Source organism: Pistacia vera, unplaced genomic scaffold (assembly GCF_008641045.1).
Source record: "Pistacia vera cultivar Batoury unplaced genomic scaffold, PisVer_v2 Contig72, whole genome shotgun sequence".
In the NCBI taxonomy this organism is placed as follows: Eukaryota; Viridiplantae; Streptophyta; class Magnoliopsida; order Sapindales; family Anacardiaceae; genus Pistacia; species Pistacia vera.
Genome location: NW_022196579.1, coordinates 115,320 through 141,203, shown reverse-complemented (window position 1 = coordinate 141,203; position 25,884 = coordinate 115,320). Strand labels below are relative to the sequence as shown.

General features: G+C 39.1%; 1 protein-coding gene across 1 annotated transcript; it reads right to left on the bottom strand.

Moving 5' to 3' along the window:
- Window positions 1-10,447: 10,447 nt before the first annotated feature.
- LOC116114691 (40S ribosomal protein S16-like) lies at window positions 10,448-11,181 on the bottom strand. The gene has a single exon (XM_031400826.1). It carries the CDS (start codon window positions 11,107-11,109, stop codon window positions 10,663-10,665), a length of 447 nt encoding a protein of 148 aa, XP_031256686.1. The 5' UTR covers window positions 11,110-11,181; the 3' UTR covers window positions 10,448-10,662.
- Window positions 11,182-25,884: the final 14,703 nt, after the last annotated feature.

Genomic DNA, 25,884 nt, shown 5'->3' with positions numbered 1-25,884 from the left:
TTATGAGAGGTTTGAGAAGATGGAAGAGCGGTTGAAAATGGTGGAGGAGAAAGTTGATAGGGTGGCAAAGAAAGTTGGTAGGATGGATGAGGAAGTTTGTGGGGTATTGAAAGTAGTTAAAGTGTAACCTAAGCATAAAAGAGAGAGCCGAAAGAGTAAGCATGTAAAATCTCCTTACACGGCAGTAACGTATAGAAAGAAGAGGAAAACAAAGAAAAAAATGAGGAAGTCCGTGAAAGTGGAGAAGCAAAAATGGAGGAGGGTAAAGAGGAAGGCAGAGTAAGTGGGGAAGTGAAAATGGAGGAGGGTGAGGCAGGACACAAAGGAATTTGGGAAGTAAAAATGAATGAGGCTGTGGAGGAAGGCGAAGGAAGTGGCAAGTGAAAATGAATGAGTTAAAAGTTGATTTGTATAAGCCAACAGATGAGGAAAATAAAAAACTCTTCTATGCCTATTACAATGATTCTAGAAGTGATAGGCATGTGAAATGCAAGACCAAGGATTATCCCTAGGAGTGGTTTGAAAAGATGTTGACAATGGGTAAGTGGCTCGACGACTCAGTGAGTTATTTTCCCTTATTTTTGCTTATGTTTTCCATGAGGTATTGTATACTTATTATGTTGTTTTTATTTGATGCAGCACATTGATGAGGTATTGACACTTATAAGGCTATGACAGAGCAGTAATGGTAATATTTTGTATCCGCACTATGTCATCACCAATGTAGCCTTTGGCCAAAGCCTAGTAACTACATACGACACGTTAATGAAAAAGGCCAATGATGAAGGTGCAATAAGGGGAGGCAAGCAGAAAAGAATGGCCATAGATAACTTTGACGGTGTCCTTGATGATTTTCGGTTTGATGAGAGGATGATGTAGTATGTACTAGGGGAAAGACCCAAATATGACAACAGTTGGACAAACGTTAAAAGAGTATACTGCATTGTGAACATTAAGGATATGCATTGGATAACCATCATTTGGCTATTGGACGAGGGCTTGCTTCAGATCCTTAATTGAACCCCGAGTATTTGTCGAGAGAGGCAGTTAGAGATGAAGTTGCAGTCGCTATGTATATTGTTCCTATGGCTGTTGCACGACAACGAGATGTTTCAGCACTTAGGTGAGGAACTACTGATGGGAAAGTGGCCACTTAAGCGCCTTCCCGTCTCGATAAATGACTCGAGGAAATTTTGTATAAAACTTACATAATGCAATTGTTCTATAAGCTGAATCTAATGTCGATGTCTTCCTCCTATTGTAATGCTGATTAAGGGGCATATGCACTAAAATTTATTGAGTTCGACATAACCATCACCCCAATGGACAAGTTGAGTGACGAAACAATAAGCAATTTTCAGGAGCGCTTGGTTGTTGAGTGCTTCCATGGGCATATGGATGCCTTTTGACTGACCAGAACCCAATCCAAGTCATTGTTGATGCTGTAATCAAAAGGTATGGAAGTTGGACTTAGAGTTTTGTAGTTTATGTGAAATGCATTTCTTATTGGGTTGTCTTGAATTGGATCAGCTGGTGTTGTTAGGCATCAAGCTATTGATACTTGAGTTGTGGTGTTAGGTATGCTTTGTGGCCAAGGCCAAGGTTGGATAATGTTGAAGGGGTGTTGTAGAAGAAAACCAAGAGGCTGCTGATGTTGAAGGTGTGCTGGATAATTTTAAAGGATGGAGAAGTAGCTGAAGAGAATGATGAAAAGTGGGGATGAAGGCTACTAGCGCTGCTTTTATTTTGGGTGTATATAAGAATTTATTTGTTGTTTATATTGTTATAAGTTAATGTAATTGACATATTTCGGATTTGTACAAAAGCAATTCGGTATTTCTTTCCCTCTTTTGGCTTTGAGTTTATTTAGTATTATTATTAAATGACAATAATGTGTTGATGTAATTAGGTTATCAAATTCAGGAGAAAAGATGGAATTAATATGTGTTGGTGATTTTAGTTGTCAAAATTGAGGAGAAAAATGGAAATAATATGTGTTGCCCATCATCGCTTAAGCGACTATATATATCGCTTAAGCGATCAATGGTTTTTTTATAAATGATCGCTTAGGCAAGACCTTAAATCGTTTAAGCGATCATGTACTTGGGGTGATCTTGATTCTATCTTCAACTTGATAGCTTAAGCGATCTAACATCGCTTAAGCGACCAAGGCTAAAAGTGAAGAATCACTTAAGTGAGCCCTGAAATCACTTAAGTGATCGTGAACCTAGGATGATCTTGATTCTACCTTGAACTTGATCGCTTAAACGACCAAGGCTAAAAGTGAAAAATCGTTTAAGCAATACCGTTATCGCTTAAGCGATCATGCACCTTGGATGATCTTGATTCTGCCTTAGACTTAATCGCTTAAACGATCTTGGATCGTTTAAGTGACCGAGGCTAGAAGTGAAGAATCGCTTAAGCGATACCAAAATTGCTTAAGCAATCGTGCACTTGGGATGATCTTGATTCTACATTGGACTTGATTGCTTAAGCGATCTTTAATTGCTTAAGCGACCAAGGCTAAAAGTAAAGAATCGCTTAAGCGATCGTGTAGCTAGGATGATCTTGATTCTACCTTGCACTAGGTCGCTTAAGCGATCTTGTAAAAGTGAAGAATTACTTAAGCAATACTTAAATCGCTTAAGCGATCATACATTTAGGATGATCTTGATTCTGCCTTGCACTTGATCGCTTAAGCGACCAAGGGTAAAAGTGAAGAATCGCTTAAGCGATACGTAAATCGCTTAAGTGATTGTGCATCTAGGACGATCTTGATTCTGTCTTGCACTTGATCGCTTAAGCAATTATGAATCGCTTAAGTGACCAAGGCTAAAAGTGAAGAATCACTTAAGTGATCTTGATTCTGGTCTAGTACGTGATCACTTAAACAACTGTTCATCGCTTAAGCGACTAAGGCTAAATATACTGGATTGCTTAAGCGAGACTTGAAATTGCTTAAGCGGTCTAATATATTTGGATGATCTCTATTTTGCCTTTGACAAGATCGCTTAAGTAATTTATTTTATCACTTAAGCGACGAAAGCTTATAAACACTGGATCTCTTAAGCGATAAACCAATCGCTTAAGCGATCCCTTTTTTTCTTTTTGGAATAGGTTGCCAACTCCATATTAGTGACGTTAATGTGAACTCTGGACATTCACAACATGACATGATTATTAACGTTAATGTTAAGCGACATCAGTTATTAACACATATTAAGGTCATGTAAGAAGATTATTTACAACCGTATGATATATGGATGAATGTCATAGCACATTAGTGTGACACGTTAGTAGAAACATACTTCATTTCACAAATATGGATGGTGTATTTGAGAATGATTATTGTGCTCCTTTTACTTACCAAAATGCAATCAAATCTTGTACGATGAGGGGGGACTAGATTGAAATAAGCTTGAATTTTGACTGTACGATTAGTTCAATGAACCATGATCTGTCTTGTGTCAATTGATTTGATTATTTATATCACTTAATCAATTTTTTTAAATTATATTTTAGTTAAACTAATTTTTTTACATGTGTAGATAAAAATGGAAAAGAAATATTAAAGTATAAAATGATTCTATATAATACAAATTTTAATGTTTTTAAAGTACTAAAGTAAATTGGCCTTGATCGCTTAAGCAATGTATGATTTTGCTTAAGCGATCAGGTATATTTAGCCTTGGTCACTTAAGCGATGTATAATTTTGCTTAAGCGATCTTGTATATTTAGCTTTGGTCGCTTAAGCAATGTATGTTATCGCTTAAGTGATCTTGTCAAAGGCAGAATAAAGATCATTCGAATATATTGGATAGCTTAAGCGATTTCAAGTCTTACTTAAACGATCCAGTAGATTTAGCCTTAATCGCTTAAGTGATGCACAGTCATTTAAGCGATCATGTACAAGCCAGAATCAAGATCACTTAAGCAATTTTTCACTTTTACCCTTGGTCGCTTAAGCGATCAAGTCCAAGGCAAAATCAAGATCACTTAAACAATTCTTCACTTTTAGCGATATGGCCATTTTGCTTCTTATCTTCTCAATCTTTTGATATTGTGCACGTTTAAGTGAGAAATTATATTTCGTATTGTGGGTCAGCTCTATATTCAATCATAACCATTCATATTTGTGAAATGAGGTATGTTTATACACGTGTCACACTCGTGACTAATTCAGTAAATTAATTGATTCATTGACTTGTCACGATAATTATGTTGATAATATTTATTTTCTCTGTCTTACTTCATTGGGTAGCAATCAATTACATACAGAGGTAATGTGCAAAATTTTACTTACTTAAACCCTTTTTAAAATGGATCAAAATGAAAAATAATTAATTTGATTTAATATAAATGATGATTTATTCAAGGTAACAATTAAATTTAAAACATAAAAATTTGAAAACAACATTTTTGGTCTTGGCAAGTCTCGATTTCATCATTCTTCTTGATGACATAGCTAGAAATACAAGGACATAAAATCAGTTTAATGCACCACAAAAGATAAACATAATAACTTTATCAGATCACTGAAGCAATCTTTGGTTGCTTAAGCGATATGTTGGATAAATCTGCATATAAGAACTTATTGCTTAACCGACCAAGTGATCTGGTGTTAACCATATATGATCTGAGCAATAGATTGCTTAAACGATATGCTATTCAAATCTGTAGATAACAACCGATTGCTTAAGCAATCTTTTGTCGCTTAAGCGATTTGATGTTATCTGCAGATCTTACAGTATGTTGCTTGCTTTCTTGCTTTTGATCGATTCAAACCTAATTTTCTGGATTTGCATGTGATCGATTTTGGCAACTGCTTCTCTTATGACCAGGTTGCTTGCAAATTGAGCACTTATTCATCTCTGGGAATCTCACAGGCTGATGGAATATGCTTTAACTTTTTCTCCCCTTTTCTATCTTCTTGAATGGCAAATGGATGATAATATCAACCAACTTTGGCGGCACCACCCACTGCTCTTCTCGAGAAATTGGATATATCATTTTCAAATAAGCCAACATGTAGTGGTTTGCCATATAGAGAGGGGAGCAAAGTTCCATGTAAATTCTTGAACCAAAATCCGGCTTCCGTTGGTGTTTCAATACTGCTAGTGCATGAGGACAAGGTAAATGTTGAATGTTAAGCACTTTACAGCTACAAGTTTTACTAAGAAGGTTAACTAGGGCATCCGGACAATAGCCGTGCATGGTGAACTCTTAAGCATTGAGAGGATAGACAAACAGTGCATTTGACAGTTCCATACGTTCTCGCAATAATTTTTCAAGTAACGGAACAAGGGTTGTGGTAAAATTATTTGACTCCATACGACGCTCATGGAACCATAGTGACAATGTCATGTGGAATGCATCAAAAAGGGCAACAATTGGAAACTCTCTTTCATTAACAACTTCAAATTTATAGACTTGGCTATGTTCATGGTCATGACATCAAACCTTCTTCTGAGAAAGTAAGCTCTACTTCATCGCTCGAAACCAATATCATACTCAAAATACTTAGCAATTCTATCATCCTTGATTCGGATTTGCCGAAAGTGCTCCTCAAACTCATCAACTCGATAAGCTTTTGTTGCCATGTAGTATGTCTGAAAGAGGCCAGCATACTTAAAATTTTGTTTTATGTTCTCGCCAAAGTGCCTCATACAGAATTCATGAAGTGCTTGAGGGTAAATAATGACAATCCCCTTCTTTATAGAGTTGTGCCTATTGGATATTATGTACAACTCGTCACTATCAAGCAATATCGTAAGTAATTGTTGGAAAAACCAAGTTCATGACTTGTCATTCTCAAAGTTAACCACACACTATGCAACGGGATATGTGTGATTTTCATTGTCCTATGTAGTGGCCATCAACAATGTACCTCTATAATATCTCATCAAAAAGCAACCATCAATAGCCAACACCTTTCTCATGTTTACAAAACCCCTTATAGCGGCACTATAACAAAAAAAAAAAAAAAAAAAATATTTAAACCTCATTTTCTTGTCCCACTTCAAAGCCATCTTGCTACCTTGGTTTATCAACTCAAGCATATAACGGTACACTTCTAATACTACATACCCATGCTTTAGCGTGCCCCTCACAAAATCTTGTGCATGTTGTCTCCCTTTTCAGCATTTTCAGTAACTAGCATCGCATCCCAACTTTGTGCACACAAGTCTCTCTGAATGTCCTTAGGAGATGGACCTTTCCCTTCAACAAACTGACTTTTGACAAATTGTCTAATAACATCCACAGAGGCTTTTCGATGTTTGCCTGAAATATGTCATAGCCCACATGTGTGCTCACAGGTATATATGCTAACAATAAATTATTCGGACTCCACCAACCTTCTACAATAAACCCACCACTTGCACTTTCGGCCATGACATGCAACTGTCACTATTGATGAATTAGACTTTTTGGTGATGAACTCAAAATTACCTCTCACAACAACAAGTTTAAATAACCTACACGCAAGTCCAGTCCATCAGTAAAAATGTGAGGTGATTCACTACTACCCGCAATTGTTGCCTCTGAACCTATATAAACGATCATAGTGTTCTCTTCCTCACAAACTACACATTCTACATAATTTGTATTTATAGGAATCTCTACATCTGCGGAAACATGTACGAGGTCCTTCTCGTCCATATTTTCATTCTGTCCCACATGACCAACCTCTTTTACAGTGTCCTCCTCACCACCCAAATCATCGCCTACTCTTGATTTTTCAACAAAGAAATCATTATCCTCGTAGTTAAAAGTAAAACCAGCATTCTCCCCACCCAGATCACCACTTACTCTTAAACCAACTTCCAAAGCTTTGTCCAAAACCGAAACCATTATAATCGGCCTCAAATCATTATCGCCCATATCAAGCATAAATAACTTCACATCTTCATCAGACATTAATACAACAAGGGGTATCTTAAAATTTGCAGGAGCTCTACTTAAAACATGTTTCACAACTATATCACTACGTGAGCAACTTAACTCACCTCTTCTAATGATTTCATTGATCAACTTATCAAAACTAACTTTTGTACTCACAACAATTGCTTTAACTTGTTTGCTCTTCCCAATCCACTTCCAACAACTTTCTTCCTCCACCCACTCACCAAAATATTAAACATCCAAAACCACTTGTCCCATGTCTAATAATAGTAAAGTACCTATAATGCAAGAAAACAAAAATTATTAACCGATATATTAAGGGTTGACAAATTTTAAAAAACATCTCCAGAGTCATTTAAGTGATCAAGTATATCGTCTACTGGATTGCTTAAGTGATCAAGTATATCGCTTAAGCGATCTAGTATAAGGAAGTCTGATCGCTTAAGAGATATTATGTCATATACCTGATCGCTTAAGCGATCTAGTATAAGGAAGTCTAATCGCTTAAGAGATATTATGTCATATACCTGATCGCTTAAGCGATCTGCTACCATATACTAGACTTATAGCAGATCGCTTAAGCGATTTTCTGCCATATACTTGATCGCTTAAGCGATCTGCCATCTGCTACATTATACCAAATATACCAGATCACTTAAGTGATCCATAAGATCCAGAACACATTTTCAATCATCTCTACCTACAATCGTTGCTACCACCCCGAGCTACCCACAATGCAAGAAAATATTCAACAAATTTCACTCCTTTCAACTTGCATTACATCAAACAAAACTCAACAACCTAAATAACTAAATCAAAATCATAACCCAAACCCAATCCATAATTAAATCTTTGTAAATTGAAATTTAAAATGCAAAAAGAAGATACACATACCTGGACAAAATGTCAGGAAGAGGAGGAGGCAGATGTTTGGCGAAAAAGATGTTGATGGCAAAAGAAGAAGAAAGTGTTAATGGCGGAGGAAGAAGAAGATGGAGAGGAAAAAGAAGATGGAGGAGAAGCTTAATAGAAACAACGACCAGGGGAGGTGCACTAATGGTGAGAGGAAGATAAAGAAGGTGTTTGGGTTTGTTAGCATGAATTTCAGCTTTTTTGGGGACATATTATAATTTTTTAAAAATTATGTATACTTCATTAATCCTAATTAACCACTAGTCATGTTTAATTAACCTTAATCAATAACAGGGCTATTTACTTAACACTTTAAAGCTACATGACCTTTTAATTAAATTTTAACTTGATTTGATCTTTTAATAAAATGTCCCAAATTTATTAGAATAATACTATCCATTCCAAACATTTATCTCAAATTTTGGCCAGTTGGACCGGTTCGATCAAGACCCGACAGCTTCTCTGATCTGGTTTAGGGTTTAGGGGGTATTTGTAATATTTCAAATTTATAGGGACTACCTTGTTATTTTTTAGGGGCCTTTGGGAGATATATAAAAAATTTAGGGATCAATTGATTATTTTTTGGGGCATTTTTTAAATAAATAAAAATTTTAGGGACTAATTTAAAATTTTTAAGGGATATTTTTGTAATATACTAAAATTTAAGGGATTAATAGTAATTTTTTAAAAATTAAATTATTGCTGACATCACCGATCCAACCGATTGGATATGTTGACTCGTGACCCAAACAACAAAATGGATTGCCCTCCGCTCCGGGTTTTAAAACAATGAATGAGATGTCATTTAATGGACTTTATTATATCATTCAATATATCATCAATTTATTTTCGTGTCAACTCCACAAATGATAACACATCATTTGGTCTATAAAATTATATTATTAAATAAAATATACATTAAATTAGATTGAAATTGAGAAGGAAATTTAATTAATTCATTCATCTCATTGAAACAGGGCCTGTGTACTGCCAATACCAATAGGGATGATTATAACCAAAGGATGATGGTATAAGCCTTGCCCATTATTCAGACAAAGGTTGAGGTGAAAATGTTTTTCCAAAAACACTTCACCTTCTTATCATACGGAAACGGGGCTTCAATGTGACGGGGGTTACAGGACAATCAAATGACGAGTCAATCAGAAAAATGCAAGTAACGAATAGTAAATAAATATTTTCATCAGTACCAATTATGCACCACCATATTTGGATAGTAGATTAATCTTCCGTAGGTTTAATTAGAAATATTGCCCATCTATCATCAATGTCATACAGGCAACAAAAGCTTGTAACCCCAAATACAATTTATTAAACATTATCAAATGAATCCAGTATTGATGGAAAAACATCTACCAATAAAATACATAACGAAATTAGAACAAGAATAAAAAAACACTTGGTACATACTTCTATTAAGAATAGATGAAAGACAAAATAAGTTCCATGAAAATCACCATACATGCACGAAATTCTAATGACTAACTGATTATCTAGGCTTCAATTCCCAAACAAAATAAATTTGAGACCACCAAAATAATTCTTCTAAATGAAGAAAAAACAGAAAGTAGAAACTCTCCCGAGCCATAAACAGAGAGGAGCTCTCATGGATAAAGCTCAAAAAATTGTACCCTCAAAGTTTTAGTTCTTCAATAATGAGGAGCTATGGTTAAACAAGTTGACAAACCTTTAAAACCCTACATCCTAAGCAAAAGAATGAAAAGAAAGATCCAAAGTTGAATCAATCAAACTTCTGGGTACAATAAGATCCATCAGATGTAACTAAAATATACCTTAGTCCTGAATTAATAATAAAAAGAAAGCTCAACAGGCAACACCTGCATTCTGAGCAACAATAAACGATCATCACTGTAACAAACAAAATCTAGATCCCAGATACTAACCTTACAACAAAACCATACCACACCCAAGCTAACTAAATTGGTTGAGGCAGACTGATCCAGATATTAGCCTTATTAGCATGTCAAAATCCTTGCAAAATCAACTAATATGAACTTCCGAAAAAAGAACCTCTGATAAAGTATACTAACGCGTAAACGTACCATTCTAATTCTTAGACAAAAAAAGTTAGCTAAACAAATACTGAAGTTTTAATTAAACAACTAGATATCCTAAATTTACAAGACAAGTATCGAAGAAAGACCATGATATCCCAAAACTCAAGCATACTAAAGAAATGCAACGGACGTAGCAGCATATCGATAACCAAAACATGCATTGGAACACAATTCTAGACAAATAAATACTAGAAACTAGTAATATCTGTCACCATTCAAAATAACCATTAAAGAACCCAAGAACAAAAACATTAACGATGTAGTACATAACTATCACATATAGCCATAGGAGGGCAAGATGAATTTCTTTTTTCTGAAAGCAAACTTAAAACAGACAACATTCTGGAAAAAATAAAAAAACAAATACTAAACAATGCCTCTAAAATATTAAAAAACAACATAAATGTTTAACAAACATATAGAAACTTCAAACATTAGACCACTACATAACCTCAAAGTAATATTCAATAAAAACAACACAACGGTCTATCATTAATCTACTTCAGAAATAATTTAAATAAAAAAACACTATAACTAATAATAACAATCCAACATGAATTTGACAACTATAATCATCCATTAAGCTTAAGCAAATGATCCATAATAAAGATAATAACAAAGACTAGTGAAACCGCTTAGGACACCAAAACAACAATAGCCCATTTCACTAATATCCTTCCGAAGTCTAAATTCCCAAAATTTGATAAAAGTCAAAACAAGCCAGCACTGTAAAAACGACCAGTCGTCCGTTCAACGGTAACTCTTCTGGAACCTAGCTCTGGCACCACGACCACCAAATTTTTTGGGCTCGCACCGCCTGGGATCCGCCACAAGCAAGGTCCTGTCGTACCTTACAAGAATGTCCTTGATCTCCCTTTTGCTCTGCTCGTCAACGAACTTCTGGTAAAACGCCACGAGTGCCTTAGCTATGCTCTGTCTGATCGCGTAGATCTGCGACGTGTGTCCTCCGCCCTTCACGCGAATCCTCATGTCGACGCCGGCGAAACGGTGTCGTCCGAGCAAGAGGATCGGTTCGTAAGCCTTGAAGCGCAGGATCTCCGGCTCCACCAGCTCGATTGGACAGCCGTTGATCTTGATCAGACCGCGGCCGCGCTTGCAGTAAGTGACGGCGACGGCCGTCTTCTTGCGGCCGAAACATTGCACCGACTCTACAGGGGCCGGGGCTGCGGTTGCCATTGTTGTTAGGGTTTTCTTTTTCTGGAGAGAGGAGAAACCCTAAGCTGAAAGTGTAAAGTGAAGCCAAAAGAATGAATTGAAATGAGGATTATATAGTGAGGGCGTTAGGGTTCTGTTAGATTATGGAAATGCCGTCTGGGTTTTAGAGATTTACGATTGCAGTTGAAATGGTGCGTTTTAACGAGATTTATAACCAAGAGTAATATGTCTCTTAAACTTACCAGGTTATATGTGATATTAATTTCAGCCCTTGATTATGTGTAGGGGTGCAGTCGAACCGTGTAGCTCGTGAGCTACTCAGATTCAACTCGTGACGAGCTCAGGCTCGACTTGTCGGAGAACGAGTAGTTCACGAGTTCGAGCTCAACTTCAAGCTCGTGAAAAATGTCAAGCTTTTTGGGCTCGATTCGAACTGTTCGCGAGCTGTTCGAATCACTCGAGACGTCATTTGAGTAGAAGAGCTCCTGAGATCGATCGGTAAGGTTTCAGCTTGTGTATTCATAGTTGCCCTAAAATCTGAAATAAAGTCATTCATTCGGCCGAAAACAGAGAGAGAGTCAAGGCCACTGATGCAGGTGCCGCATGAGACTAGGTCGGAGGTAAAGCTGAGATCTCACGAGTTCAATGACGGTGGGGTGAACTCCAATGGTGGTGAGTAGTTTCCTTATGACATGGCACATGCAACAGGAAGATCGACTGAAGATTATGACTGGGTGGAGATGAGGCGTTGGATTTTGGTCTCAACAGATTCGACCGAGAAGTTAGTGGGAGGGGTGGTGGAAGAAGAAGAAGTAGGTGAGTTCAAAACGACGTCGTTTTCTTAAATCCTTATAAATAGCCGAGCCGAGCCGAGCTCGAGCCATTTATTTTTTTAAACGAGCCGAGCTCGAGCTCGTGCGCCAAAGCCCATCGAGCTCGAGCCTCCTCCTAATACATTCGAGCCAAGCTCGAGCCAACCATTACTCGGCTCGGCTCGGCTCGGCTCGGCTCGGCTCGTATGCACCCCTAATTATGTGACTATTATTGATTACAATTTTGGTTTTATCAAATTAATCTCTTAAAATTAATAACATTAATAAAAAAAAAAGAGTCCTAAAGTTACAATTTTTTTTTAATGGGAATGATTTTTAGTCCCGTCATTTTCTTCTTTAGCACCCATCTTCTAGGATATAATTATCATAAAAAATTATTTTTCTTCCTCCATATTTTTATTTAAAAGTTTTATATCTACCGTTGCAGAAAAATCAAAAGAAATTTAGGTAAATCAGAATTTGTAATTTTACAAGTAAATTAAAGCTTATGATAATTATCAAAATGACTTGATGTTTTTCCTTTTCAACATAAATTAGCTTTTGGATCTCATATCCTTCTATACTCAAAATTACTTAATCCTCGTTTAGAGGATTCCTTATTAGTTTTTCTTCTTCTTCTTCATTTTTTTTTATTTTGATTTTTACTTTTTCCTATTCTAAGTTTTATAGTTTAGAAATTTGTTACAAATTTTATTGTTTAAATGGAAAGTTGATCATATAATGTAACTTAAATTAAACAAGGTGTTAATATTAGTTTTTAGAGTTAAATATATTTATGGAAACACGAGGCAATAAATTATTTGAGATCTTGAGCAAAAATAACCATAAAGAGAGTTTAGTTGTAATCTTTTTTTTGGATACCGAGGTATTCAAATTAATTTGCGAACACCTCAATTAATCTATAGAGTCCATTGAACATCTACTATATCTGGATTTATGTACATTCCTTGGCATATTCTTGAAGTGTAAAAGATTCGAAACTGAACTGATGAGTTGTGTCCTTACAAAGAACTGTGTTAATCTACTTTTATATGTTATGTTATCTTTTGAGTACACATGATGTAGTGTGAAGTTAAGTTGATGCGTTTTGAGTATACCAACCGTGAATATTGTTAAAAAAAAAAAAAAAAAAAAAAGGAGGAAGGTAGTTACAATACCTCTCTTTTCTTATAATATATAATTCATTGAATTTGGTTCATGTAAGAGTGGACTTAAGTAGGGTGTTTATAACCGGTTAACCAGACCGGTTTTCCCTTATTTGAAACGATTTTTACTAACCGGTTTTTCCTTGAACAATGTAAATAGATTTGGCTCTGTTTGGTTCACAATTTTGTGTTTTTTGGAAAAGTTAAAAAAAAGTTGAATTGGGCGGGTATTACGATGTAGGATTTACAAATTAAAAATACTCCCTATGTTTGTTTTTCTACAAAATATCCCCTATAATAAAACATTAAAAGTTAACAAAAATACCCCCAACCCACCCTCAAATACGGACAGCCGACCACCACCGCCGGAGGGTGGTCGGAGTCGCCGTATCGGCGCATGACCGACTGGATCTTGCCAATTGTGGGCCGATATACCTTTTCCGGCCAGATCCACGGTGGATCTGGCCGGAAAAGGCCAGATCTACGGCTAGATCTGGCCATTGACGGCCAGATCTGGCCATATTTGTTCGTCAACGACAACCAACAAACGATCGTTGTTGATGGTCAATGATGAGCAAATATGGCCAGATCTGGCTGTCAATGGCCAGATCTGGCTGTCAATGGCCAGATCTTTGGCCTTAGATTTGGCATTTTCCGGATCTGGCTAGATCGGCGCATTACTGGCTAGATTCAGCCGATAGTGCGCCATCCTACTAGATTCAGCCGATAGTGCGCCATCCTACTAGATTCCAGCCATTTTCCGGCAGTGGTGGCTAGAATCTGGTAAATGTGGATTGTTGGGGTGTTTTTACAATTTTTTAAAAAATATTTAGGCGTATTTAATTAAATTAACAAATTTAGAGGGTTTAAAAAAAATTGAATAATATTAAATAACATTGTTTGGGTATTTTACTGTTTAACTTTTTTGGGAATACTAAAAGTAGTATTCTCAAAATGCAACCAAACAAAGCCTTTATGATTTGAGAGCCCTACTTTAAAAGTTATGAAAATCTAACAACCACCTAATTAACATAATTGAAATATGTTTCTATATATAACCTTATTTCCTCAATGGAATTAAATTATTTGATTAAAAGTTAAATGGTATAACATTAAAAACGTAAAGAGTGTAATAGTGCATTTACTCCCTATTAAAATTGACAGATTTCTTCTTCCTTTCTCGATCAACTTATCTTCAAACATTACTATCAAACTAACAAAATAAATAAATAAAAATAAACAGTTTACAGCCTACAAACTCAACCTCAGTTCCCACAGCACAACTTGAATTCAGCAGTTCAAGGTAATCCAGTACAGCAAACACAGTTTATACCACAGCAAAAGAAACAAAATCCAACATAGATTCAGTGGAGTTACAAATTACCTTTCCTAACTTTTGTTTTCATACGGATTCGAGAGAGATATCAAGTCAAAATTTGAAGAAAATCCTCTTTATCTGCTAAATAGGTAACTGATCCGAAAAACCAGTTCAAAAGATTTTTGAACTAAAACCAAATCGGTTTCACCAAAAAACCGATTTTCAATTCGATTCGGTTTACGGATTTTTTTGAACACCCCGGGAGCTAAGGGTGGCTCCCCTCGTAATATTGAAAAGTTTGACCATCCTCAATGCCCTTTTTTTCAACGTAATACTTTGAGACGCAAGAAAACATCATGAATCAAACATATTTTTTCTGATGCAAACTACGTTGGTATCCAAAGACATCGCAACACAAATAAAGCGTCAACGTATGCAAACTGATTAATGGTGTCACATTTAATTTTCTTACACAAATGTATTAAGTGCGTTGACGGAGGCTTATCTTTGCATTAAAGATCATATTTTTTCGGAAGTCAGTGTTGTTGGCTTCCTGCGTCGGTTGTTTGAATTACCCTCGACACTATTTTTAAATCACTTTTGTTGATGCTTGATTTTGACACAAACGATTCACACGTGCAAAATGTTAAGCAGACTTAGAAGTTACACGTGATATGAAAATATGTAGCAAGAGAGAAAATAAGAGACAGTTTTTAAAGTAGTTCGGATGCTCAAAAGCGATTCCTACTAGATTATTACAGTCAGGTCGCATGTAGCGAGCTGAGTTACAATCTTGAGATAGAATATATATATATATATATATAGAGAGAGAGAGAGAGAGAGAGAGAGAGAGAGAGAGAGAGAGAGAGAGAGTATGTTGTTTAAGACTATAGATAAGCCAATCCCGTAAATGAGAGAGGAGTCCTCTATTTATAGTGGGAGGATTCAAGGTAATAATCATGAGTCTGCAGTCCGGCAGGTGGGGTACAATTCCTAACCCGCTTCCCATTGGTTGTCCGCACAAGAGATATCCTTAAATTGCGTAGGGCTTGGGCAGGTGGACGATTCATAACCACTTGCAAGCCTAACATTCACCTACTGCACTGACAAGAACCATACCTCTTCCATCATTATGCGACGTGGCAACGTCTAGACGACACAAAGCCTCCATGAATTATGATTGGCTCTTGTTGACGAGAGTCCACATTAGCCCAGACTTTTTAGGCATAACAGAAGCCCCCCAGTTTTTAAGGTTTAAGGATTGAACCTTGAGAACTTCATAATTATGCCGCGACTTGACTTGTCTCGAATGATGTTTGGTCGAGCTGATCGAGCCGCAAGGAGGTCGTAGCATATACCTCTAAGAATAGCACAAGCGACCTGAGGTGGCCTTCTCCCACAGGTTCAATAACCTGGGTCAAACCCTACTCAGTGTCATACTAACATGTTTTAAGTCTCATTCACAGCTCGCGACTTGAGAATACTTAGCACATTTTTACCAAAAGCAAGGAATCACATCGTCTTGAAACCGATACACGACGAAGAGTGTTTTACTTGATCGACCTCTTCAAATGTTATCTGTTGCGCTTGACAGCTAGTCTGGTCAATAAAATAATCTTTATTTTGACAGACATGTCTATTGCATAATAAGTGCTAGCCATGCGCATTAAATACAAGCCATGCTGAAATGACATTCTTTTTCAGAGCATTAAATGCGGATGAGGGTGCATTTAATGTGGTGGAGATAGCCGCGCTGACGCTTGGTTGCTCCAATGGAGGGACGCATCGATTGGCATTCACGAAGCATGGAGGTTACTTCTTCTCGCGGATTAACAATATGTGGTCGCAATCAATGGTGAGAAACGTGTCCCACCCAAGCGTCGCTTGCCTAGGGAAACCAATCATTGTTTTTCCCCCTATAAAACCTTGAGCTCACTTCAAGTTTTGACACATAACTCATATTTTCAGAGAAAAAAACAAAACGCTCACGAAATCAGTCCGCCCTTCTTCCATTTGATGCATATTCTTCGTTACGACAGGAAGTTCATTCCTAGCAGCCAAGAGGTAAAGAGGACTTCTTCTTCGTTTTCTTTTATTATTTTGCTGATTACTTGACTTTTGCGATAATGGTGGGTGTGAACTATCTAGCAATCTTTTATGGTGCGTATTTCCGGACAGTGATGAGAAGAGGGTTTTTTCCTTCATAAAGAGTGAGAACTTATGGCACAAATCCTTGGGGGTTCATCCCCAATGGTTTTTAGGGTTTTTCTAGGGGTTAAGGAAGGCACATTAGGGTTTCTTTTGCTCTTCCATGCCATCGTATGGAACAATGTATAGAGACTGAGTTATCTCTGCGTGTTGCCCTTTTTCCAAACTTTAGAAGCAATGGATGCCTCAACGACCAAAGCAGCCGAGGAGACGAGCTTGCAAGCGTCAGGTGCCCCAGCGAGTCCCGTGCTGGAGACCTTATCAGTGGCCATTCGGGACGAGATACAGAAAGCAGTGGACCAGTACGTGCTTAGCATGGATGTCTACCAGCATAGGACATATACAACTCGGAATCCCCTAGAGGGAATGGTCGCGATCTCTAAGGCGATCTCTAAATGTGGGGCGTTGATACCTTTTCACCCCTTCATTAGATTGATCCTCGACCACTTCGAGGGCACATCATTGCAATTGATGCCTAATGTGATATGATAGTTATTGCTATGTATATCGCATGTGATGAAAATAGCCTTGGCGAGCTGACAGTGTTGGAGCTCGCATTCACTTACTATCTAAAGAAGAGCAAGGATAAAGATAGTTTTTACCTTTTGAAATGATCTACGATCGAAGGAGGAAAATTTGGTTACCCCAGTAACGTTGGGGCTTATGAAACCAATTTTTTCTTTTTTAAGTATGATGGCGTTTGCTAGTTTAGGGAGCCGAGTAGGTTTTCCTTTCTTTCAATTTTGTGAACTGTTCCTTTTCCTTTAGTTTTTGTTTCTCACGAACTTTTTTGTCTCATTGCAGGAAATAAGACGACCAAATTGACGGCTCTGACAGATTTCAATCGAATTGTGGCATTCGATAATCTACCCGAGCAAAGTCCCAACACAAGACTGCTCGTGACTACTGTTAACTTAAGAAAATACGATTTTTTCAATCCTGAAGCATTTCTAGAACCCTTAGTCCGTAAGTATCATCACACTTAGAACCTCTTTCTTCTGTCTGTAGTGGCCTTTTCACTAATATGCTTTCATGGCGCACAGCGATCATACCACCCAGGGTTCTGAGGCCGATGACGAGGACCAAGGGGTTTGTATTTCCCTGGGTCACCCTGACTAAGCTAGCCGAGGCAATCCATGGCGATATCCTCACAGAAAGGATACAGATTGGCCTGCGAACACCCACAGTGCAACATGGGGAAGCTTCTCAGCCCGTGGCTGCTCGTGCCACTAAGCAGAAAACCATGGGCCAGAAAACCAAGAAAAGGAAATAGCTGCAGGCTGAGGAAGAATCGGAGTCCGAGCCGGAAGGCTTAGGAGTGCAGCTTGGGGGATCGTAGCTTTACCAGGCTTTTCGCTCGATGGTGCCCCCGAGGCATGCACCTAGCATTTCGGTGATCCTTGAGAGCTCACGCAGAAGAGAGAGGGAGGCCATGGTTGCCCGAAGGAGAGTAGGCAAACAACAGGTCGATGAGATACTAGTTCCTCCGAGGGCAAACACATCTGTGTTGAATGCCATAGGGCAACTCCCGAAACACCTGTAGCCGGTGGTGTATACCTTGCTGGAGTGCCAACTGGCTACGACCTTTGAGGAGTTTGTAGCTTCCCAATTCGTGAACCTGATGGCTATAACGCTTCAGCTGCAAAGCCAGGTAAAACAACTCGTTCTTGTCGAGGACTTCCCAATATCATTTGATTTTCTTACCTTTTATGATTTTTGGGAAAATAGAGGTTAACTCTTGTTTCTTTTCTCATGCAGTCCTTGTTCGCCTTGCATATGGCCCAACAGAAGATCAATTTGGACTTTACTAGAGGGTTCCACGAGCTGAGGGAAGAGAATGCCAAGCTAAAACAGGACTTCGTAGCTGTGGACGCAGAGGCAAAAGCTTTTCATGTCCAGGTGAATCAGTACTTGATAGAGAGAAATTATGCCTTTCGCACAGTGGAATTACAGAAGGCTGAGCTCGAGAAGAGAGGCAAAAAGAACAAAGAGCTCCAAAGGACAGTGGCCAGACTTACCAAAGAGTGTGGCGAGAAAAAGAAGGAGTTGATGGTAAACTCTGAGCGAGCCATGAAGGAGGAGGAAGAGAGAGCTCGAATGTGGGAAAATTCTGAGAAGCAGAAAAGAGCTCTGGAAATGGACCTCGAGCTGTTCCAAGGGTAGGTCGCTTCATTAACTGATCAGATGAAGTGGCAAAATCTTGAACTCGAGAGGAAGGTCGCTGACTGGGCAATACAGGCTATGTATAGCTTGCGACCAAGGAATCCAAGGATGGACCTCTATAACCTCCCGAATGAATATTAGGACATCCTTACTTCCATGGCCCAAGCTGATGATGCTGGGGAGGAAGAGGGACAAGAGCCTCCTCCGGAGGATGACAAGCCTGAAGCCTATGTCCCTGAGGACCCAGCAGCTGATCTGATGGTCAGTGACCAACCGGGGGATATAGAGGTCGCGCCTGCAGAGCTTGGAGGTGGAGACTAATGATCGCTTCTTTTGCTTCTGCACAACTTTTCTTTTGACTCGTTCTTTTTATTACTTATCTCCTTTTTGGCTGCCTACTGTACTTATTCGAATTACATATATATAAAAGAAGTATTTTTAGCCATTCGTGATAGCACTTCTATAATTCGAGCACTTCATAAGACTAATGTTACACATCTGAACAGGAAACTTGTAAAATATCATAATGAACAAGATCATACAAGATAAATATATGTTCAAGATAAAGGAGAACGATTTTATTCATAAAGGTTAGAAGGAAAACTTTACAAGTAAAAGAAATGGAAAAGCAAGAGTGAGATTAGAATTACTTGTAATAAGGGCGAAGATGCTCAACATTCCAAGCTCGCGGTACTTCGGAACCGTTAAGCCTCTTGAGGTGATATGTTCCATGTCGTATTACCTTTGCGATGCGGTATGGACCTTCCCAGTTAGGTCTTAGTACCCCAGCACTCGGTTCCCTTGCACCGAGAAGGACTTCTTTCAGAACTAGATCGACGACCTGAAAGTCTCTTCTCCTAACCTTAGAGTCGAAAAACCTTTTCGCACGCTGCTAGTAGAATGCTATCCTTAACCGAGCCTTGTCGCGGTGTTCTTCAACTAGGTCTAAACTTGCATGTAGAAGTGTTTCATTGTCTGTTTCATTGAATATGTCTCTCCGGGGCGAACCAATCCATACTTCTACTAGGATCATAGCCTTACAATCATATGCTAGCGAGAAAGGTGTTTCTGAAGTAGAGGTTCTTGGAGTTATTCTGTATTCCCATAAAACTTCTAGGAGGTCATCGACCCAATTGCCCTTGGCAGCACGAAGCTTGGCCTTCAGAGTGTGCTTGATGATTTTGTTGACAGCTTTAACTTGACCATTGGCTTGCGGTCTTGCGACTGAGGTAAACTTTTTATGGATCCCCAGCTCATCACAAAACTGCTTGAAATCCTCGTTATCAAACTGCTTTCCATTATCAGAGATGAGTGCATGAGGAATCCCGTATCGGCACACTATATTCTTGAAGACGAAGTCTTTGAGCTTCTTGGTAGTGATCGCGGCAAAGGGTTTATCCTCAGCTCATTTGGTGAAGTAATCTACCGCAACCACATCATACTTGATGCCCTCCTTTCCAGCTGACATGGGCCCAATAAGATCAATTCCCCACATGGAGAATGGCCAAGGGCTAGTCATTGTCGTCAGTTGGTGGGAAGGAGCTCACAGAATGTTCGCAAACCATTGACACTTGTCACACTTTTTCACAAAATTGAAAGTGTCTTCTTGAAGTAGAGGCCAATAGTACCCTTGGTAGACAATTTTATTGGCAAGGGATCATGCGGTAGTGTGATTACCATAGATCCCTTCATGTATCTCCCTCATAATCTAGTCTGCTTCTTCTTCGGTTACACATTGGAGGAGAGGGGCGCTAAACCCTCGCTTGTATAATTGATCTCCGACGAGTGTGTAACGAGTAGCTTTGGTGCGCAGGATTTTTTCCTTAGTCTTGTCACTGGGCAGAGTCCCATCTCGGAGATACTGAATGATTGGAGTCATCCAGGAAATTGACTATGTTGTAGCTACAGTCTGCTCGGATGAGCTGATACTAGGAATCTCTATGTACCGAACTGGAATACTTTTCGACACATCTAAGTCTAGCGACGATGCTATTCTTGCCAAGGCGTCCGCAATAGAATTACTATCTCTCGGAATTTGTTTGATCGTAAAGTGCTTGAAAGCTTGAGTGCGGCCTTAGCTTTCTTTAGATAGCTGATCATGTTCTCTTCCTTGGCTTGATATTCTCCCAATATCTGATTAACAACCGGCTAGGAATCGCTGTGAATACTGATCGCGCTTGATCCCATTTCTCTTGCTAATCGCTAACCAGCGAGCAGCGCTTCATATTCGGCCTCGTTGTTCCTCCCTTGGAACCCAAATCGAAGAATTCCATTTTAGGAATCGATCCATTTACGCAACGGAAAACAAAACTTTAAAAAATACTGATCGTTCCATAGAACCAAGATCAGGGCACAAATTTACAGTTTATATCAAAATAAGAATCTGCAGAAAATTAATCTAGAGTTTAAGAAATCATACGCACGTTTGGAGGCTCCTCCAAGTTATCTCTGAATGTATTTTACCACCAACCTAAGTGTAGGATCGAACCGACGTAGTCCACACGAAGATAATCGCAAGGGATTAAATAAGGATTTGCTAGATCCTTTTTAGTCTTAAGAACAAAGAAGAAAAGAAATGTATTTAATTTTTCAATCAAAAACAAAACTGGCGTGGGAGAGAGTTTTGGGGGCTATGTGTTTTCTCTTTTAATGAATAGTGAATGAAATGAAAAACCTTTTCTCTTACAAATAACCTTTTTCTTTTATAGTAAAATTTAATTGCCCTATTCCCATATGGAATAGGCTTGGGCTCCAACCCAAACACCCTTTGTTTCCAAACACTCCCAATTAGATATTTATTTTAATTTATCATTATCTCAATTAAAAAAAATTAATATATATATTAACATTTAACAATAATGATAATTTATTTAAATATATGCTAACACATATTTAAGTGTAATTTCACTTATTTAATTTTTCTAACAAATTAAATAAAAGGCTACGACCTCAACAAATTTAATTGCACTGTGAAATTACCAAAATACCCTTTTGCCTAAAAAGACAAAAATGCCATTCTTACTTCCTGAGTCTTAAATTATCTTCTATGTGTGTGACCCATAGGCTCCTCATCATACCGGTAGTGTATAGTATTGCGATTAACACCAATTAATATCTCACTAATACACAGACCAAGATTGCCCCTAGCAAGGCATCATGGCCACCCGATAGATTCGGATTCAGCAAATTAGCTACCTATCAACGTTATGGTTACTGTACAATACGATCCTTTCATCATACGTTATCTCGACGAGATGAAGGCATAGAAATAGTGTCAACCTTCGATTACTCTCGATATGATGTATTCAGTTACTAGACCAATGACCTGTATTATAATCTAGATAGAGTAACAACTCAATCCCACTGTGGCCATAGTTTTAGTGTTATTGCCATTTACTAAATTACGCCGTGAGATAACTTCTCCCACACCTGGGAGTGATGAATCCTCTATCTATCCACCATAGTCTTGATACACTCCTTGATGCAGCCAATCACCACCATATTGATAGTTTTGAAAAGAATTGCGTTAGGCTGTTGTCAAACTACACCAATCGGTACACAAGGCGCTTTGGTAATCTCAAGTCTAAGGATCACATGCACACAATTCGTTAGAAGATTTGTTCCATAGACACTAGGGTTACCATCCATATGGAATCCTCTGGTGGGTCAGTCCAGTGAACTTGCTGCTGTGTATTCACCTACAACAAGCACCCATGTGTTGCACCAGGTTGTCACCAAACAACCTTGACAAGAGAGATCAGTCATTGCCTTTCGACAGGGTCATTCAACACTATGATAGCCTTACCGTATTATCTGTGCCCTTACTTCAGAATAATACTGGGGCTACAAACGTTTCTAGAATGGCCACCATATGTGCTCATAGGGTTCTCACTATCAAGATTTGAAACACTTGATACCCTCGTCACGGTTCTATCATTCTAAGGACATATATCAATACATATTCCAATAATAATGATTTACGCGATATAGAATAAAATGCTTTTTATTGATTAATGAACATTATTACAAAGAGTCAATTCTACAATAATTGATTGGCTCTAGGGCATCTACTCTAACATTCCATGGATGTGAGTCCCCTCGAGACTGAGGAGGAGAAGACCTGCCCCAGCTCTTTTCCTGTTTGTGGAACCATCGACAAAGAGGCTCCAAGTAAATAAGTTCTGAACGGTTTCCTGGATGACTTCGCTAGCTTGCTGCTTGAATTCTTGATTCTACTGGTACAAGAATTCTGAAATGAAATCGACAACAGCCTGCCCTTTGATGGTTCCTTTCAGTCTGTAATTCAGATCAAACTGACTCAGTTCCATTGCCCATTTGAGTAACTTACCCAAAGCTTTCGGCTTCCAAAGAACTTGCCTAAGCGAGTAGTTGGTCAGAACATGGATTGTGTGGGCATGAAAATGGGGTCGCAACTTCCTGGAGGCGATTAGCAGGGCATAAGCTAATTACTCCATTTCTGGATACTATATCTCGGCGTCCAGCAGTCGCTTGCTCGCATAATACACTGGCCATTAAACTATGCCCTTTTCCCGAATGAGAGTTGCACGATTGCATGCTGAGAGACGGACAGGTACAGGAGTAGAATTTCCTTAGGAAGAGGCTTGGACAGGAGAGGTAGCTTTCCAAAGTGTTCTTTTATGCTCTAAAAAGCCTACTCGCACTCTAGAGTCCACTCGAACTTCTTGTTGGCCCTGAGTATATTAAAAAATGGCAAGCAACGATCTGTTGCTCTCGATATGAAGCGACTGAGAGCCGCTATTCTCCCATTTAGGCTCTGAGCCTGTTTTCGATTGGTCGGGCTTTTCATATCAAGGAGATCCTAGATCTTCTTGGGGTTGATTTCGATTCCCCTCTGGTTAACTATATACACCAGAAACTTTCCTAAGGATACTCTGAAATAACATTTGAGAGGGTTGAGCTTCATTCTGTACCTTTGGAGTACGTCAAACATCTCAGCGAGATGCACTATGTGATCTGAAGCGACATGCAACTTGACCAGCATGTCATCAACTTAAACTTCCATTGACTTTCTGATCTGCTTAGAAAACATATAGTTAACCAGTCGCTGGTAAGTTGCCCCAGCATTTTTTAGGCCGAAAGGCATGACCTTGTAACAATACAGTCCTGGATCTATAACAAACGAAGTATGCTCTTCATCCAGTGCGCACATCGGGATCTGATTATATCCCGAGTAGGCATCTATAAAACTTACCAGCTCGTGCCTAGAGGTGGCATCAACGAGTTAGTTGATCCTTGGCAAAGGAAAATTGTCCTTCGGATAGGCTTTGTTAAGGTTGGTGAAGTCGATACAGGTTCGCCACTTGCCATTGGGCTTCTTTACCAAAACCAGATTGGCAACTCAGCTCGGGTAAAACGCTTCTCGAATGGACCTATTCAAAAGGAGCAGATCTACCTCAGTTTTTAAGGTAGCATAGCGCTTAGGGTTTATGGCTCTTCTCTTCTGGCGAACCGGCTTGACTGCATTATCAATGTTGAGTGCATGACATATGACATTCAGGCTGATCCCGATCATGTTAGCATGGGTCCATGCAAAAACATCAACATTCTCTCTAAGGAAGCTTGTCAGATTTTTGGCGAGCTGGGGGTTGAGATTACTCCCGATTCTCAACACTCAGGTCGGCTCACTTTGATCGATTGACACCTCAGATAAGTCCTCAATTGGCCCACTGTGAAGGCACTTTTAGATGCGAGGTCCATGTTGTCCTCCACTGGGTCAAGCTGTGGCTCAATTCTGCTGATCGTCATAGCCTACTTGGGGATGCCTGTTGGCCTTCATTTTCCCTTGCACGTCATCTGCACTACTCTTATACAGTAGTCGCGAGATTTGCATTGAGAACCTTTTACTTCCCCAATCCCTGTTGGGGTGGGGAACTTCATTTTCAAATGGGAGATGGAGGTAACTGCCTTGAAATTTTGCAGTAGAGGTCGTCCTAGAATGCCATTCAAGGCAGACGGGTAATCCACCACCAAAAACTCCGTCATTTTGGTCATTTCATTGGTTTCACCCAACGTGATCGGGAGTGAGATCATTCCCCTAGGAATCATATGATCCCCAGTAAAACCATAGAGAGGGATAAAGGCAAGCTTCATGTCTGCCTCATCCAATTGCATTTTCTCGAAAGCTCGCTGAAACAGGATATTCACAACGCTTCCATTGTCCACCAACATTCTGTGGACTTCGCACAGACCTATTTCAGGCGCGTTGACGAGTGCATCCTCATGGGGGTGATGCAATTGCACTGCGTCTTTCTAGAATGTGATCTCCTCTTCCCTGCGAACCTTAGTGGGTCATGGCACCATGCTCATTACACTCATGAGGGCATGATGAGCTTCCCAAGCATACCTCTCCTAGGCACCTCGAGAATTCCTCGCGAGGTGTGGTCTTCCAAAGATGATCCCTACACAGTAGAGACCCTTGCAACCACGGCGCTTCTTCCCTGGTTCCTCTTGATCTTTTTCCCGAACAAGAGTCGGACCATTGACATACTCTTTGAAGTGCCCCTACTTAATGAGGTCTTCGATTGCTTGCTTAAAAGCCTGACACTCATCTATGTGAAGCCCATTATCCCGATCATAGTGGCAATATTTTTTGCTATTTCTGGCTGAAGGGGGATTCTTCATGGGCTTTGGCTCTTTGAGTAGGCTGGTCTCCTCTGACTTATCCAGAATAGCCAGTACTGAGGCATTCAAATGAGTGTATTGACTTTTTTGGTAATCGCGACGAGGAACTGGGGCATAAGATTTTTTGGGCTCAAATTGCTGCTTCTTTCCATTCCACTGATCGTCATTAGCTCATCTGCGATCAGCCCTTCTACTATTCTCCCCGCAGTCGAGAGCACTAGTCGAGGGATCAGGGTTGCAACGATTAAGAGCGGCCACAAAATTTTTTATTTGGAGATATTTCTTAGTGAGGTTGTAAAAGCGAGTGAGGGAAACATCGTCCTTGGATTGCAGTTTCTTTCACAAGCCAGTCTATGGGCGAACCCCCGCGATAATTAGAGTCTGAATAGACTCCTCGGGAGTATGAGCCACTTTGTGGAGTTCCCTGTGGAATCTATCTATGTAAGACTAGAGGGATTCATCCCTC